The sequence below is a fragment of the Mya arenaria genome, chromosome 6 (assembly GCF_026914265.1).
Source record: "Mya arenaria isolate MELC-2E11 chromosome 6, ASM2691426v1".
NCBI lineage: Eukaryota > Metazoa > Mollusca > Bivalvia > Myida > Myidae > Mya > Mya arenaria.
Window position 1 is genome coordinate 67,260,014 of NC_069127.1, and position 16,384 is coordinate 67,276,397.

A 16,384-nucleotide genomic window follows, 5' to 3' on the forward strand; every position below is an offset into this window, starting at 1 on the left:
ATAAGTCCGCCGCGCAAGACCATTAAGCAGATTGGATTAAGAAATTACGTCACTTACTGAGACGTTGCATTTCACAGCATGTTCTATTTATATCTGCAAAGTAGCTCCGCGATCGGACATTCACATCAAAAACAATAGAGTTGATAAGTGCTAATTGGTGAAAATGCTAGACTGGCCCCATTTGTTATTTAAAAAGTTTTTAAACAGTTTAGCCGTAAAAGCATTTTTGCTACCATATACAGTATCAGAATGCATAATAAATGAGTTTTAATCACAATGTCACAACGAGTGTTCATTCTTTATTTTTAAATAAACAATGCTCAATACAATCAATACAATGGACATTTTACATTAGTATATTATTTGTTTGGTGTCAATATATAAGCACATAGTACATATTGAATATTTCATTCATTAAACATTTTAATTTTTATTCTATTTTAAACATTCTGAAAAACATCACAACATAATAAAACAACAGTATATACATATGTACATGTCAGTTGAAGAACCTTGTGTAGGTTCTTTCTTGTTTGTTTGGTAGGAGTTCATACACCAGGGGACACATGTACCCGTCGACCATCGCGTGGATGCTGTACAGCTGGCAGAAGTATGACGGTGATGAGTAGAAGGTACCGTCCATGTACCAGGTGTCCGCAGTAAATAGGAGGCGTAGGTTGTATGTTGTGGCGAGGACGAGGATTCTCTCCACATCACCATCGTTGAACATGAGGAATGGCTCTCCTGCCGGCGTCTCGGTCCATTTTCTTTCCAAGTTGACGCTGTCTGAAAACAGAAAATGTACATGCGTAAGAGAGTGAATATTGTCGCCATATAGAGCAGAAATCAATATGTTACCTGTATAGGCTAGATTGTGACTCGTAGAATGTTGGTAGTTTAGCCATAACTTCATGGGTGGAATCATCCCACTCAATGGATCGTGTGTCTGCCAACATATCATTGAAGATAGAGGGAACAGGTTGTGCTGACCCCCTGACTTGCTTTCGGACACCACTCATGATGTCCGCAGCAACAATGGCACTGTCATCTCTGTTCTCCAGATTAATTTTAATAGGGATGATTAGTGTTCTTTGCATTGTTTTATGTTAATTATCATAACTAAACACAATGTCACGTAACAGAGTTACTATAGAATGTGACGTAATACGTTATATTTAAGATATAATTAAGATTTAATTAAATGAATATGTGTCTACATACTGTATGTTTAGTAATGTAGGGCATATTTGATTGTCATTTGAATATGAAGATGGTTGACAGCCGACCTGGTACAAATGTACAAAATGGTCATGTTAATTACAAAAACGTGTATTCCTGTGGTTGTAAAGCTGTCATATGTAGACAACAAATCAGTATAAAAGAGATGATTTGGGATGAGAAAACGGAGAGTTTGTTAGGCACGGAAGGAGACCGGCCTTGGGTCCTTAATGGACGGCAGTTAGGATGCGGGATTACCTTAAATGCCATGCTGTATTATATACTGATTATTATACTTAGAAAGAACGTGGAACAATAAAGACTTAGAACACTTGAACAGTTGTTGGTTGGTTACTGGAGGAACTATCACGAAAGTTAAGTGAACAGTAGCATTACATGACACGTAAAAGTTTGGCGCCTGCTGACCAAGGATAAGAGCAAGGTTGACGTGGAACACAACGGCGAAGTACTAGACCACCTGAAACGAAAAAGGGGTGAGTGACAATTTCGGTTTTATTGGATAACATAGAGAAATGGCAGAACCAGATATTAGTAGAATTTTTCAAAATTTAGGGGAACAATTACAAAATGTATCGGCTGTAGTAGGCACTCAGAGTATAGCACAAGTAGTACCATATTTTGACGGGGATACGAAACAATTCAAATATTGGATAAAAAATATTGAAAAATACGGCGTTCTTACGGGTCTAGATAGCGAAAGGTTAAAAATGGTAGCTTATCAGTCTAGCAAAAATGCAGTTAGTGATTTTATACAAAGATATCTAAAAAGTAACCCTGATGATAACTGGGAAACACTAAAGGGGGAATTAAAATCAAGATTTTCGGAAGTACAAGATCCACAACATGCTCTCTGTCTATTAAGGGCAATAAAACAGACACCAGGGGAAAATGTTCAAATATATGCAGAACGACTTTTAACGATGGCGGAAGAAGCTTTTGTAGGTCATAACGGCGACCTAATAGTTATTGAAAGGCAACTAATAGGGTTCTTTATTGATGGTTTGGCACATGATTTCCTAAAAATGAAAGTAATGCGAGAAAATCCAGATACTCTTCAAGCCGCGGTGCGTAGTGCAACAAATGAACAAAATCTTAGAACTAGATTTAATCTTCGAATAGGTAATGCGCCGAGTCAAAATAGCAGGCATGATATTAGCATCAATGATAGGCATGAACCTATGGAAATTGATCATTTAAGACCAAATAAATACTGCATATACTGTAGACGGCCCGGTCATAACATAAAAGATTGTAAATCAAGAAAACGCGAAATAAATGCCATAGGTAAAGAATTTCAAGTTCAAAATAACCAAATTAGTGATAGGCCAAATAACGATTGGAAATCAAAGATTGAATGTTGGAATTGTGGGAAAATGGGTCATTTTCAAAGGGAATGTCGAAATGGCAGGAGACCATATTACGCCTCACGTAATCAAAAAAACTAGGAGTCTCTTATCATAAAGAAGTCGGTGATAGGAGAAAACATATGTCAACATTCACTATAGCAATTTGTGGGAATCCAAATTCATGTCTGATAAAAATAGGAAACATTTCTTTTAGAAGTTTAGTAGACACAGGTGCTGAAGTTAGTTTAATTAGTCGAAAGGCCCTTAGGTTATTACAAAACAAACCTAAACTCTCCAATAAACGCGCTCATTTACAATCAGTTAACGGTAATTCGCTACAAGTTGATGGCTCAGTACAATTAAAATTTAAAATCGGCCGAGTTCACAAAGTGCACGAATTTTATGTTGTCCCAAATATAAATAGAAATATCATTTTAGGCAGGGATTTTTTATCAAAAAATGGGGTAAGACTCTATTTTGATTTAGAATGTATGCGCATAGATGACAGTTATGTACCTTTGGAAGAAGATTTACATATTGCATCAATTGTGAGACTTCAAAAATGTACTGTCTTGAAACCACAAACACGGTATTTATTAAATGGTAAAGTAAAATCCAATCCCAATATAGATACAAAAAAATGTTATGAGATTAAAAACATAAACAATTCATTTTTAGATTCTGAACCAGGCCTTGTAATTGTTAATTCCGTGGTTAAATTTCAAAGCAAACGTACATTTCCAATTGCAATTATAAATAACACTCATAAAACAATTAAGTTAAGGAAAGGCAGTGCTATAGGCAAAATTGAAAAATTAGAGGCTCAAGAGATTGCTTCTGTTCAAAATACTTCGGTTAAAGGTAATCCAATGACTGATGATGAAATTTTGACAGACTTACGAGTACCCAAAGATCATGCTGAAACGATCTTACCAATTATAATGCAAAATCGAAAACGTTTCGCTAAAAACGACTCCGATCTTACTCAAACTGACACCGTTACCATGACAATCGAGACAGGAGATCACCCCCCAATTAAATTACGACCATACCGCACACCTTTGAATAATAGGAAAATTATTGACAAGGCAATTGACGAAATGCTTGAGGCAAAGGTAATTAGGAAGTCACATAGTCCTTGGAGTTTTCCCATTGTAATAGTAGATAAAAAAGATGGCACTAAACGATTTTGCGTAGATTTCAGACAATTAAACAAAATTACAAAACCCACATCTTATCCTTTACCTCTCATAGATGACATATTGGCTATTTTAGGTAAAAGTTCATGGTTTAGTTCGCTTGATCTTAAATCAGGGTATTTCAAAATGAAACTTGCAGAACAAGATAAAGAAAAGACTGCTTTTACGACCGGATTCCGAGGTCTTTATGAGTTTAATACTTGTCCTTTCGGACTCTGTGGAACTCCTGGACGATTCCAAGAATTACTTAACCAAGTATTAGAAGGCTGTGAAAGTTTTGCCATTGCGTATTTAGACGATATCTTAATATTTTCAAAAACAAAGGAAGAACATTTGGTACATCTCCAAAAAGTATTCCAACAACTTGAAAAACATAAACTCAAATTAAAACTAAAGAAATGTCAATTCATGCAAGAAGAAACGCAGTACTTAGGTTTTGTTATTGATAAATTAGGAATCAGACCAGACCCTAAGAAAGTAGAAGCAATTAGACAAATTCCAACTCCTAAATGTGTAAGAGATGTTAGGTCAGTCTTGGGAGCTGCCGGCTTTTACCGCCGATTTTGTCCAAAGTATTCCGAAATGGTTGAGCCATTGATTAACTTAACTAGGAAAACAGTCAAATTATTTTGGTCACCAGACTGTGAACGAAGTTTTCAACTACTTAAAGACAATCTGACGAAAATTCCCTACTTATCTTATCCGGACATAAACAAGCCTTACATTTTATATACAGACGCTTCAGATAAAAATATCGGAGCATGCCTCACACAAAAATGTGAAGAAAATGAGATTGGGGATTATGCTAATGAAAAACCAATTTATCTGCTTTCACATAAATTGTCCGATACACAAACGCGGTGGAGTACCGTGGAAAAGGAAGCATTTGCCATACATTACGCATTACAAAAATTAGACCATTATTTACACAATGCTGAATTTGTTATTAGGACCGATCATAAACCCTTAAAATATCTTTTAGAGTCTCCCATGCAAAACAAGAAAATTCAACTTTGGGCGTTAGGCATAGCTGGTTATAATTGTAAAATCGAATATATACCCGGAAAAACTAATATCATAGCAGATTTCTTGAGTCGCCCCCCATCGTCCGATACTATCCAAATTGACCCACCCACGGATTACGAACCGGATATAAGTGATAACACCTTTCAAATTTCCGAAAATTATGTTCCAGAGAATATTAAGCAAGTCAACGCCATCAATTCCCATTATCTAAATAAAAAACAGGTTGTTGATAAAGAATATGAGGAACAAGATTCTTTCGTAGAACCAGTGAAACAATTTGAAAGTATGTCAATGGCTAATGAACAAGATCTTGATGCCAATATTTTACAATTAAAGATGAAACTGCGACATGGTCAGCCTAGCAAAACGGAGCAGAATAAATATATTGAAATAGACCGCATTCTGTATTACTTATCAAACGCCGATGAGGAGCCAAATTTGAGATTAGTAATTCCCAGCCATTTAACACCTTTAGTCATTACGCAATATCATGATAATAACGGGCACCCGGGTAGCCAAAGGTTATTTTCAACCATTAAACAAAAATACTTTTGGCCTGGACTGTTTAAAGAATTACACGCATATGTTGAAAAATGCGTTACCTGTCAAAGTCGGAATTTAACCAAAATAAAAGCTCCCATGCAAGACCGTCTCAACATGGCACCATACCCATTCTCAGTAGTGTCTGTGGATGTCCAGGGGCCTCTACCCCAAACGCTAAGTCGGAATTGTTACATAATTTGCTTCTTAGATATGTATTCAGGCTTCGTAGAGGCTTTTCCAGCACCTGACAAAAGTTCAGATACCTTAATACACTTACTGGTAGAAGAAATCTGTTGTAGATACTCAACTCCCCTTCGTTTAATCTCCGACAATGGTAGCGAAGTAACTAGCGGTGCTTTCCAGGCCGTTCTGAAAGAATTAAACATAGATCATGTAAAAACTTCCACCTACCACCCTCAGGCAAATGGTCAAAATGAAAGATCTCATGCAACTATCAATAACATTTTATCAAAACTAGTAGAGGGTAATGTCCGACAATGGGATGTACATCTTAACATGACCTTGGCCGCAATGCGATTTTCAACATCAGAGAGTTCTAAACATTCACCCTATTTCCTTCTTTTTAATCGAGACCCGGTTCTTCCAATCGATAATCTACTTAAGCCCAGAATGAAGTACCATGGCGAACAGTACTATCAAATTATGCTTAATGCGCAACATAAAGCATTTGTAGAAGTCCGCAGACAGCTTAAAAAATCTAAACGAAAACGAGCAGAGTATGCAAATAGGAATGCCATGTCACGTAACAGAGTTACTATAGAATGTGACGTAATACGTTATATTTAAGATATAATTAAGATTTAATTAAATGAATATGTGTCTACATACTGTATGTTTAGTAATGTAGGGCATATTTGATTGTCATTTGAATATGAAGATGGTTGACAGCCGACCTGGTACAAATGTACAAAATGGTCATGTTAATTACAAAAACGTGTATTCCTGTGGTTGTAAAGCTGTCATATGTAGACAACAAATCAGTATAAAAGAGATGATTTGGGATGAGAAAACGGAGAGTTTGTTAGGCACGGAAGGAGACCGGCCTTGGGTCCTTAATGGACGGCAGTTAGGATGCGGGATTACCTTAAATGCCATGCTGTATTATATACTGATTATTATACTTAGAAAGAACGTGGAACAATAAAGACTTAGAACACTTGAACAGTTGTTGGTTGGTTACTGGAGGAACTATCACGAAAGTTAAGTGAGCGTTGGCGTTACGTGACAACAATGCTATGGAATGGTAATTGCTAATTATAAACATTCCACGTTTAAAGTGGATAATTGTGCAAGCTTATTGATTAAAGTTGTTGATTAATTTAGATTGATTAATGATAAAGATCATCTGGTTTATAGTATGATATTACTGTTGAACAGGTCAAAATCAACATTGTTTTTTGTTGAAACTAACTTTTAAATTTTAATACTAAAACATTTTATATCTGATAAGGAAGGATTAGAAGTTAATTTCAACTACAAATAAATTTGGGTGCCAGTCTAATGGTGAAAATACAGGTAAGTTGGAGGTGCGAGGACAAAATTGGTAGTTACTTTAATTGGAGGTAATTAACGGTTGGCAAAGTGGGAACACACCATGGAAATGGCAACTTGTGTACAGACGGGATAGATCTGAGTAAGAGGGGCACGAGTTATTTTGTTCGCACCATAGATGCAAAACTGTGCATTATCAAACCTGCAACCCGGCGAACGAGCAACAGCTCTCATGCTCAACCATTGACACGGAGTGATCAAGGATCATGGACTGAAATACCTTTGGTAGTGGAGTCACAAGTGGAGATTGTCAATACTAGTAATGATGTACATTATTAACAAGTTTTAATTAATAGATGCATTGATCAAAGATATTGACTGTGACAAAATTGTTTTTCAAATCCTATTTAACTAATAGAAAACAATTAGTTAAAGTCGGAAACATAATGTCTGGCTTGCTTACAATATTATCAGGAGTACGTCAGGAATCCACCTTTGGTTCACTGCTGTTTCTTATATATATATATAATAATGACATTGCGCTTTGTAATACGAATATGATAATCGACGTGGACGTTCATTGCCAATCGTCTTAATGGTAAATAAAATACAACTAAACTTTTATTCTGTCGAAAGACAAAACACTCAGGAGTAATATGGCTTGTTTCACGTCCTGGTCAGTTGTCGGCACCGATGGCGAAGAATCGAACACCAAGTATCGCCGGCGAGTTTCACTGCACGAGTTTTCTGGTGAGGAAATAAACAAACGTTCAGGAAAACAAGGCGCATATCATCACGAGATATTCCGCAGCTGATTATGGATATCTCTGTCTCTTATATAATTCCCACATTAAAGATATATTTGCCAGACGCTTCAGGGTGGATCGTGATCTTGGATTCATAAAGGTGCGCGAGTTCCGGTCGCAAGCGTCTCGAATCATGCAATCCATGGGACCGCGTTTGATTAATTGAGTATAAGTCTCCATGGGCCCACTTTTGATCGATATCAGCCAGCAACATGTCAAGTATGAGGGCATCCGGTCGGAATACTTTGATGCTTCTGCGGAAGCCAAGCTGGATATTTTCGCTGAAGATTTTGGACGAAAGTTCTTAGGCGAGGAAGCATGTGTCTGGAGGCGTCTAGTGAGTTTCATGGTGGTAAAACTGAAGAGGGGCTACAATGATGCGGATAATCCAGTTATCTACATTCTCGCTAATTATTAATGTGTGATTTGTTTTGTAAACTATTTTATTTTTTGTTAAAATAACATATTTGGTAGCGGAAAACCTTAAAAAAAGATTAAAAATAATGTACATATGTATCTAACAAATTGAATAATGCCGACTAAAGCGTAGTAGCAATGTGAGCTGACACAACTAATTGATGCTTTCGTCGGAGTTACCCTTTACTATCCATATACAGTATAGGGATGTAGTGTGACTTGAGAAATTGAGTGAACACACATGAATTTAGAAAACGATTACTAAAATAGTGCTACAAGTTCTATTGTTTTTAAAAAATACTTGTTATAATTTCAACTGTAGCATTCAATATTTTGTTGTTGTTGTTTTTTCTCTCTCTTTTTCCTTTAGGAGCTATATATACACTTGAATCATGCGGGTCGGTGCAGTATTAGCTATATATATACTTGAATCGTGCGGGTCGGTGCAGTATTAGCTATATATCATAATGACAAGCTTCCCGTTCCATAAACAGCGAGTACATATTCAATATTCGTTGTAATTTATCCGCACGGTTCTTAATTTGTATGCAATGTTAGAAGCTGCATCATGGTAACAGTTCCATAATGTAAGAATTTGTATAAAATATTTGTATTCAACATAGGTTGAGTAATTGAGAAAAGAAATATTAGAAGAATGTAGTATTCTTACGATTTTTATATGATATTATTTTATAAAATATGTTTAAAACTGTACAGTAAATGTGTAAATGTAATACATCTATACAAAAAATCCACAGTGTCAAAATAATTCGATAAAAATGGACTAATATGCAGTTCTCTGACATTGTTTAAATATAACAATATGATAAGATATGATTAATTTTTGCAATTCAATATAGCAATAGGCATATATGAAGAGTATATCGATGGTGAAACAGATTGAAACAGACCGTACAACACTCCTAGTCTGGTATTTTTTGTAGAAGAAAGTTTCTTAAGTGGGAATTCAGGACCCAAGCTATGATATAAAAAGGGCAGGGTGCAAGGTCAAACTGTGATCTTTTGATGTGCATTGAAAGAGCGCTTATGGGGCATTTCCAAGGGTCAATGTTAAAAAACTATTGTGCATGTGTTGTAACTACTCTCAATAAGAATACAAATGGTAAGGGTTGCTTTTATCTCATATAAGTATAACAATTATGTTTCTGTATTATTTTTAAACTTTTTTTGAATATCAAATTTAATTCATAATTATTGATTGAAGCTCTGGCTACCAAAAGGGCACAGTGGGGAATAGTAATAAAACAGCAAGGAGTCGGAAAATGGAAGCAGGTCTAGCTTAATTAAGCATGGCAATGTTAAAAAAATAGGTAACAACTAATAGGCTATGACAACAACTAGTTTGGCTTTGGTAAGAAGGAAACCACAAAACATGAACACTGAAGTGCATACGGATATAAATTTTATTGATAGGTTGTAAATGTTTTTAATGAATCCCAAAGGAAAAATGTAATACAAAATAGATTTAAACAATTAATGTTGAATATTATTTATAAATGGCAGCTAATATAAGAGTATAGCTATTGGATGTTCTTCATTAGCTGTAGCAGTTAAAATGCTGACAGTGGTGTATGCATATGATGTTGTTATCGTAGCTGGTTAAATTTACAAATCAACAGTCAACCACACCTGTCATAGACCAATGCCTAAACACCAGCAGTTCAATTTCAGAAAAATAAGAACAAGGTATATGAAAGGAACATTCTCGTGTGTGCGTTTTTATAGTTGGTCTAGGATTTAATAAAAGTTATAATGCAGTATTTTATTTCATAATCTGAATAGGTCTTAAATTGAGCCCAATTAACATTACATATAAAAAATTAAGTATGTCTTTATTTCTCCATCATTATCAATATTATACCAGGATTTATTGGATCAATTGGGGATGAACCAAAAGTACCAAAATCAGCAATATCATTTTTTCCTTAAAACAAGACCAAACTTATAAATAAGGGCTAGTATGAGGTCAAAAATGCAATATTTTAAATGAAAAAATAAATATTTCTATCCCGGTCTCAGCTGTGTGTATACACTAAAGAATAGCATGTGGGGGTCCTGTGATTTTTACAAGACACACTCAGAAGCTATTTTTTTTTTAAATAACTGGGATTTACTCGGTTCAAAAACTCAATTAAAATGTACACTAAGATATAAATTCCATTAAAGTTTTGGACAGTTTTTTTCATCTTGCAATAATGGTGTAAGATGAAGGCTATATCAAAGGATGGATTTCTTTTAAAAGAATTGAAAAATAGTTTACCATTGCAATTCACCAGTCTGTAGTGTTATATGAATCTATAATGAACTACTTTGGCGAAATGATAATGTACAGGATATTTGGCTTATCAAAATAACCCCTGTTCTAATAGCAACAACATAAAACCATCACACATACTATTAAATCTGAGGCAAAGTGAAAGTAATGCAATTAATGGAAGATGCCGCAGCTGACAATTATCAAATAACATGAATGACAGGAAGAGTACATCCATTATCACACTCTTTTGAGCAGCATTTGTCATTATTTACAATTGAACAAGAAGACATTTACATAAAATGAGATAAGCAATGAATCATGAGTGAAGAAATAATGTGAAAACAATGAATCTAAATGATACACATGAAAACGCGATAACATTGTAGCAGAAAAACATGCAATGAGTGAAAATGATTATAATATGTCAAAAATCATTTATTTTAATTATGTATGAAAGTCAATTATCTTGACGCGCTAGCCGCGTCTATATCCCACTTGTTGTTTTCCTAGATAAGAATGGCAGATCCCAGCGCTAAGTATTATCGAATGGCAAGTGAACGGAGGGATACTAAAAGGCTGACCTAAGGGCTGAACAATAGATATAGAGGAAAAGGCTGACCAAAAAAATGAATAAAAATATCTTGATATATTTTTTAAAGTTTTATGGGTTGCCGAGTTTTGAAATTTATTTAATGTACGTGGTGTGGCCTAGATGTAGATTGATACTTCTATATCTACAAATGATAAAAAAAGTCATCTATCTTAAACTGGACGCTCTTATAAATTATACTAATATTTATAATCAATCAGTTATAATACATTCAATAGTACAAGGAAATCAAAATAACCCATTAAAATTAATTCAACAGAAATAATTCAATTTCCATTTTTTCTGGTCAGCGTTTCCCTCTTCATTTATATGGTCAGCTCTCGGGTCAGCTTTTTAGCACAAGACAACGCGCACCTGCTATGATAGTTCCAAAATGGCGATGTTTTGTTGAAAGAAGCCGATCTGAATAAGTTTTTCATGAAACACTAGTGTCATAAGGGAAAGGTATAACCTACCAACAATTCATATGTAACCATTGTATTTTAATTTAACAATGCATTGTCAAATATTGTGGAATTACAGTTGAAGAATATATTTTACAATATGAATCAGCCGCCTTTGGGCGCTACTTGACTCGCGTACTTATGAATAGCGGACAAAAGGTCTTTTTTATTTGGCCGTGCACTTCCGTTTAAAACTGGTTCCTGGACGCTTCTGTTTGAGGTATGAAGCCGGGGACCAAATGATGCATGCTTGTCGAAAAGTAGCATGATACCTATGAACGGCACTGCTTCGCAGTACCGTCCAAAAACCACAATAACTTTTTGTTCTATAATATTCTGCCTGATCATATGGTGTTAGTGACTAATCCATTCAAACTATAATAAACAATAAAGCGGAACCAGGAAATAAAGCATCCTGGAGGAAACAACAACACCGCGAGAGAAAATGGTTTAAAGTTAACACTGTTTAAAACAATGATCTAACGTTCTAAAAACAAGATCTATGGTGGTAAATATGGAGAGGATTTTGTTGGCTGGATATTTGCTTGTCGGTAAGCACAAATACGAAACCAATTTTACTTTTGTAGAAATGAACAGTTACTGTGATATCCCTTTTCAAAAACGAACAGTTGGCTTGACCTCATAATTCCTCTTGCGTGGAGTGGTTGTAGCTAATTCATTCATTTAAAACATTTTAGAGTATCTTTCTCACATTTCACCAGGTTAAACATCAACGAGTTTATGTTTTTGTGTATTGTGAACAAAACTCTTGCAACATGCTAAGTCGTCATAAGAAATTCTAATAAGGGTTACTTCTTCTTGAATATTTGAAAATATTTACAGCAGATACTTCTTTGTGTCGAAAAGCGTTAGTAACACTATTTTAGGGGGTTAACTTTCTGTTTAAATTAGTATTTATTACTTATTGGTTATTGTTTGTTAATTAAAAATATATGAAATAACTCCATCAAAGTAGTACATAAGTATTTCAAAATATGACAACATTTTACTATGTAACAGAAATTAATTATATCCTGAATGTTTGGAAACATTTGGTTTGCCAGTAAAGAAAAAATATTTTTTTACCAGTTTACAATTCGAGGGGTGAATGCGAAAAGGTTCTAAGTGACATTTAATAAAGAAGCAGATAGAACCTTTTCGCTTTCACCCCTCGAATTGACAATGGATACTGGATTTTTACAATGTAAGGATTACTATCAAAATAGAGTTTCGAGGAAATTTAAATCACCTTTGAATTAAACCAAATATGAAGTGAAATCAGGATGGATACGGTTCAGCCAACTTTGATATTATTGAATGGCAAATGTAAATACCAGATACCTTTGATCTACTGCACGTAAAAAACAAACTGACGTCTATTTGCAGGTCTGCTACTTTCTGGTGGCTATGCAAACCCCCTTGAGGTTAAACTCCGCGTCCGGCGCGGGGATAGTGTTATACTGCCATGCCGCCTGTCTTCAGATTTGGAACCTGACATGGTCTCGGTACGCTGGAATTCATCCAAGGACTCTCTCCTCACTTCCGGTACACGTGTCCTCAAATACGCGAACCAAATTGAGGTTGTCAAAACGTCCAAACTTGAATGGAATCTTCTGATTAAGTCGGTCAAGGACACATTCGGGGCGAATTACACGTGCACGACAGACCAACAAGTGGTGCTGTCCAACGTACAACTTCTGATCTTGGTGGATCCGAAAATCGACTGTGGCGGTACAAACTCATCGGATGTGAGCGTCGATGAAGGCGGCACTGTGCACCTTTCCTGCGCATTTACTGGCGAACCTGTAGCGAACATTACGTGGTTTAGGGGTGACTACAAAAAGCCTATCGGCATCACGGGCAGCAAACTTGTTCTACCTAACATCACGCGTCACGCTACCGACGTCTACACGTGTCGTGGAGAGAATTCCGTAAGTTCCGAGGATTATACAATCAATCTTATAGTTAAGTTTCCTGTTGAGGTTGACGTCATGGAAAAGACCCTTTACGTTAAAAAGGGAGGTGTTTCTACGTTAGCGTGTATCGCGCAAGGGGAGCCGTTAGACGAAACATACTGGATTGACGTTCATGGGAACAAAGTGATGTCTACAACATGGCAATATGACTTTAACATAGAGCCGGCAGGTGCACATATACCGGCTAAGTTTGTCACCTTGGCTACACGCAAGGGTACACTGACCGTTTTCGACTTTGGACCGTACACGTGCGAGGCGAATGGAGATGGGCGCGTTGCCAATGCAATTGTGAATGTCGTTGAACTTAAGGAACCTAACTAAATCAACGCCAACGGATCAAATGTCCCTGATACGAAGTACGACAAAATAAATCGAAAATCATTACGCCTTCGAAATAAAGCAGAAATAAAGCAGAACAAACTTTGACTGGGAACTTGTGAAAGATACCGACTTGATATGGCCGATGTATGAAATATTTTTATAAACCAGTAGAAGTATTGGCGTTAATGTTAGATTTTGATGCATGGCACCAATTTCTCGAAACTTTTAAAGTCTTATATAACAGGATTAAGCTAATTTCACTATTCTTGGTTTTCTATGAATTGTGTTCTATTTATTTCAATCTTTAATAGTTTTTAGACTTTACGGTGGATTTATTTTTTATAAAAATCACAATTAACCATTTTTCTTTGATCAAAATCAAATATAAGTATGTATTTTGGCTTATTTAAATCAGATTCTGAAGCCTGTTAACCTTAAAAAGTTTTGAAAAATTGGGGCCTGGTCGAAAAGGTATTGCTTTCTGATTACTCATAAGTTAAGGAAATGAACGAAAATACAGATCTTGCAGTTTGAACTCTGCTTCTTTATTTCAACTGTGTGTATTTAAAGTAAATCTAGAAATAAGTGCTTATCAATTCATCTCATGTCTTACTAAGATGATAATTAATCCTCCATTTCTTAATTATGCAAGTTATTTAGATTCCTTGTTTCAATTTATTTTTTATACCAGGATTAGCATTCATTCGTGGTTTTTATCGTGTAAATATAATGTATATCATGATTTAAGTACATAACTCCATGTTGTATGTGTATTATTCGTTTGTTGTTATAGCAATATGCTGTTACGATAGTTTCGTTAAACTCATACTTTGAGTGGAAATGAATTATATTGTGTGTTTATTATCATGAAATGAATAAATGTTGCATTGATGAGACTTAAAAAATAATGATGCGTCCCGGAAGAAGCCATGAGAAGGCGAGCGAAAACGGCTTCAAATCACACGTATTCAAAAGAACGAGCTGATGTTTTAGAAACAAAAATATGGTGGTAAAAATGGCGATGTCTTTATTGGCTGTTTTTGCTTTATAAAAATTACTGTGATATCCCTCGTCAAATACGAAAAGTTGGCCTGGCCTACTAAACCATATTACGTATAGTGGCTGCAGCTTACTCATCCTTTCAAATTAGTTTAAAGGAACTTTCTCACATTGCGTCAGGTCAAACATTAGCAGTTCTATTTTTATGTATGACCTAATTTATCACGTGTTTTACACACACTGTATATATTGAATGAAATATCATAATTATGCTTACATAAAGTGTGTAATAAAATAAATAAAACGTATTGCGTCACAGCGCGTGACTCATCTAGCATGGCGGGTGACAGATATAGATTTACAGCACGGCTGAATTAACTGAAAATGCCTATTCGGTGTGCTATAAATAGATGTCCGACGTTGGTGTTGGTACAGGCACGGCGTTTACGTGTTCATATTGTTTTCTTACGTCCCGTGAAATACATATACAATATTTGTCAAAATTATCTTAACTTGTACGATAATGTTTAAAACCATGCAAAATGTATTACCACTAATTACTGTCCGAGTAGCATGTGATAATTAAGAAATATTACACACCACTGAGGGCCATATGACAGTATAAGGACCGGGCAGTCAGCCCCTGAAGGTGTGTATAATGAGTTTTATGTGTTTTATTGAGCAAATCTAATAAGGTTTACTTGCGAAAAAATGTCGTCGTGAAAATTGCAATCAGCACTCACCAGTTTAATAACGTTTAGTGGTCCATATTATATGACGTCAGCGGCCAATATTATATTTTTGGCGAGGTCAGGATCAGCCAAAAACATGATATGGACAGCTGATGTCATTAAAACTGGATTTTATCAAAATATTGTGATATATGGGCCGGTTAACTTTATATTCACAAAGAAGGGACACTTTAATGTAAGGTATATTGCAAGACTAATTTTGATCCAAAGCATCAAAGACGTCGCGAATTTCTTTTTAAACATGACTTAAAGGAAGCCGATGCATTTAATCAGGATACCAAGTTTGAGGTACGTGGATAAAACCAACCTTCAGTTATTAAACAAAATCGGATTTAGACCACGACCTTGAACTTTGACCAACTAACCTAACAATAGTTAGGATATTGGTTATGTTTGAGGGATCTCTACCAAGTTCGAGGTCTCTAGGCTCAAGCGTTTTTCATATAATGATCGGAAAACGATTTGTGGCTGAAGTGAGACAAAATGTAACCACGACATTGACCCTATAGGTCCATATGACGACCATATCCCATTTTCCGGGAGTGGTCCAATACCATTTTGATATGAAAATATCACTTCGGTAATTTTAGGGGGGATGGGGTGGGGCGCCACTGGATCGTAGTGTATATTTATAATAATGTTTTTACTCCAATGTGAGAAAAAAATTAAATCATTGATAATTTAATGCACTAGACTCAAATTTACACACACGTATCTATACATATCTATATTTCTCTTTTTGAGTAAATATCACTTTAATCAATTAGAATTACCTTTAATTTTAGCACAAATAAACAAGATACAATAGTTTTTATTTTAAGTCGGGTATATGAGAACCAAAGCTCAAAGCGCTATTTTTCCGACATGAATAACGAACATACATAACATATAAAGACATAACAATCAGGTTGTGACCT

The 16,384-nt window shown here is 35.4% G+C and overlaps 1 protein-coding gene across 1 annotated transcript; it reads left to right on the top strand.

Moving 5' to 3' along the window:
* The first annotated feature begins 11,841 nt into the window (after positions 1-11,841).
* Positions 11,842-14,683, top strand: LOC128239157 (protein CEPU-1-like). Its single transcript, XM_052955656.1, has 2 exons — positions 11,842-11,970; positions 12,806-14,683. The coding sequence occupies exons 1-2, from the start codon at positions 11,922-11,924 to the stop codon at positions 13,714-13,716; spliced, it is 960 nt and encodes a 319-aa protein (XP_052811616.1). The 5' UTR covers positions 11,842-11,921; the 3' UTR covers positions 13,717-14,683.
* Positions 14,684-16,384: the final 1,701 nt, after the last annotated feature.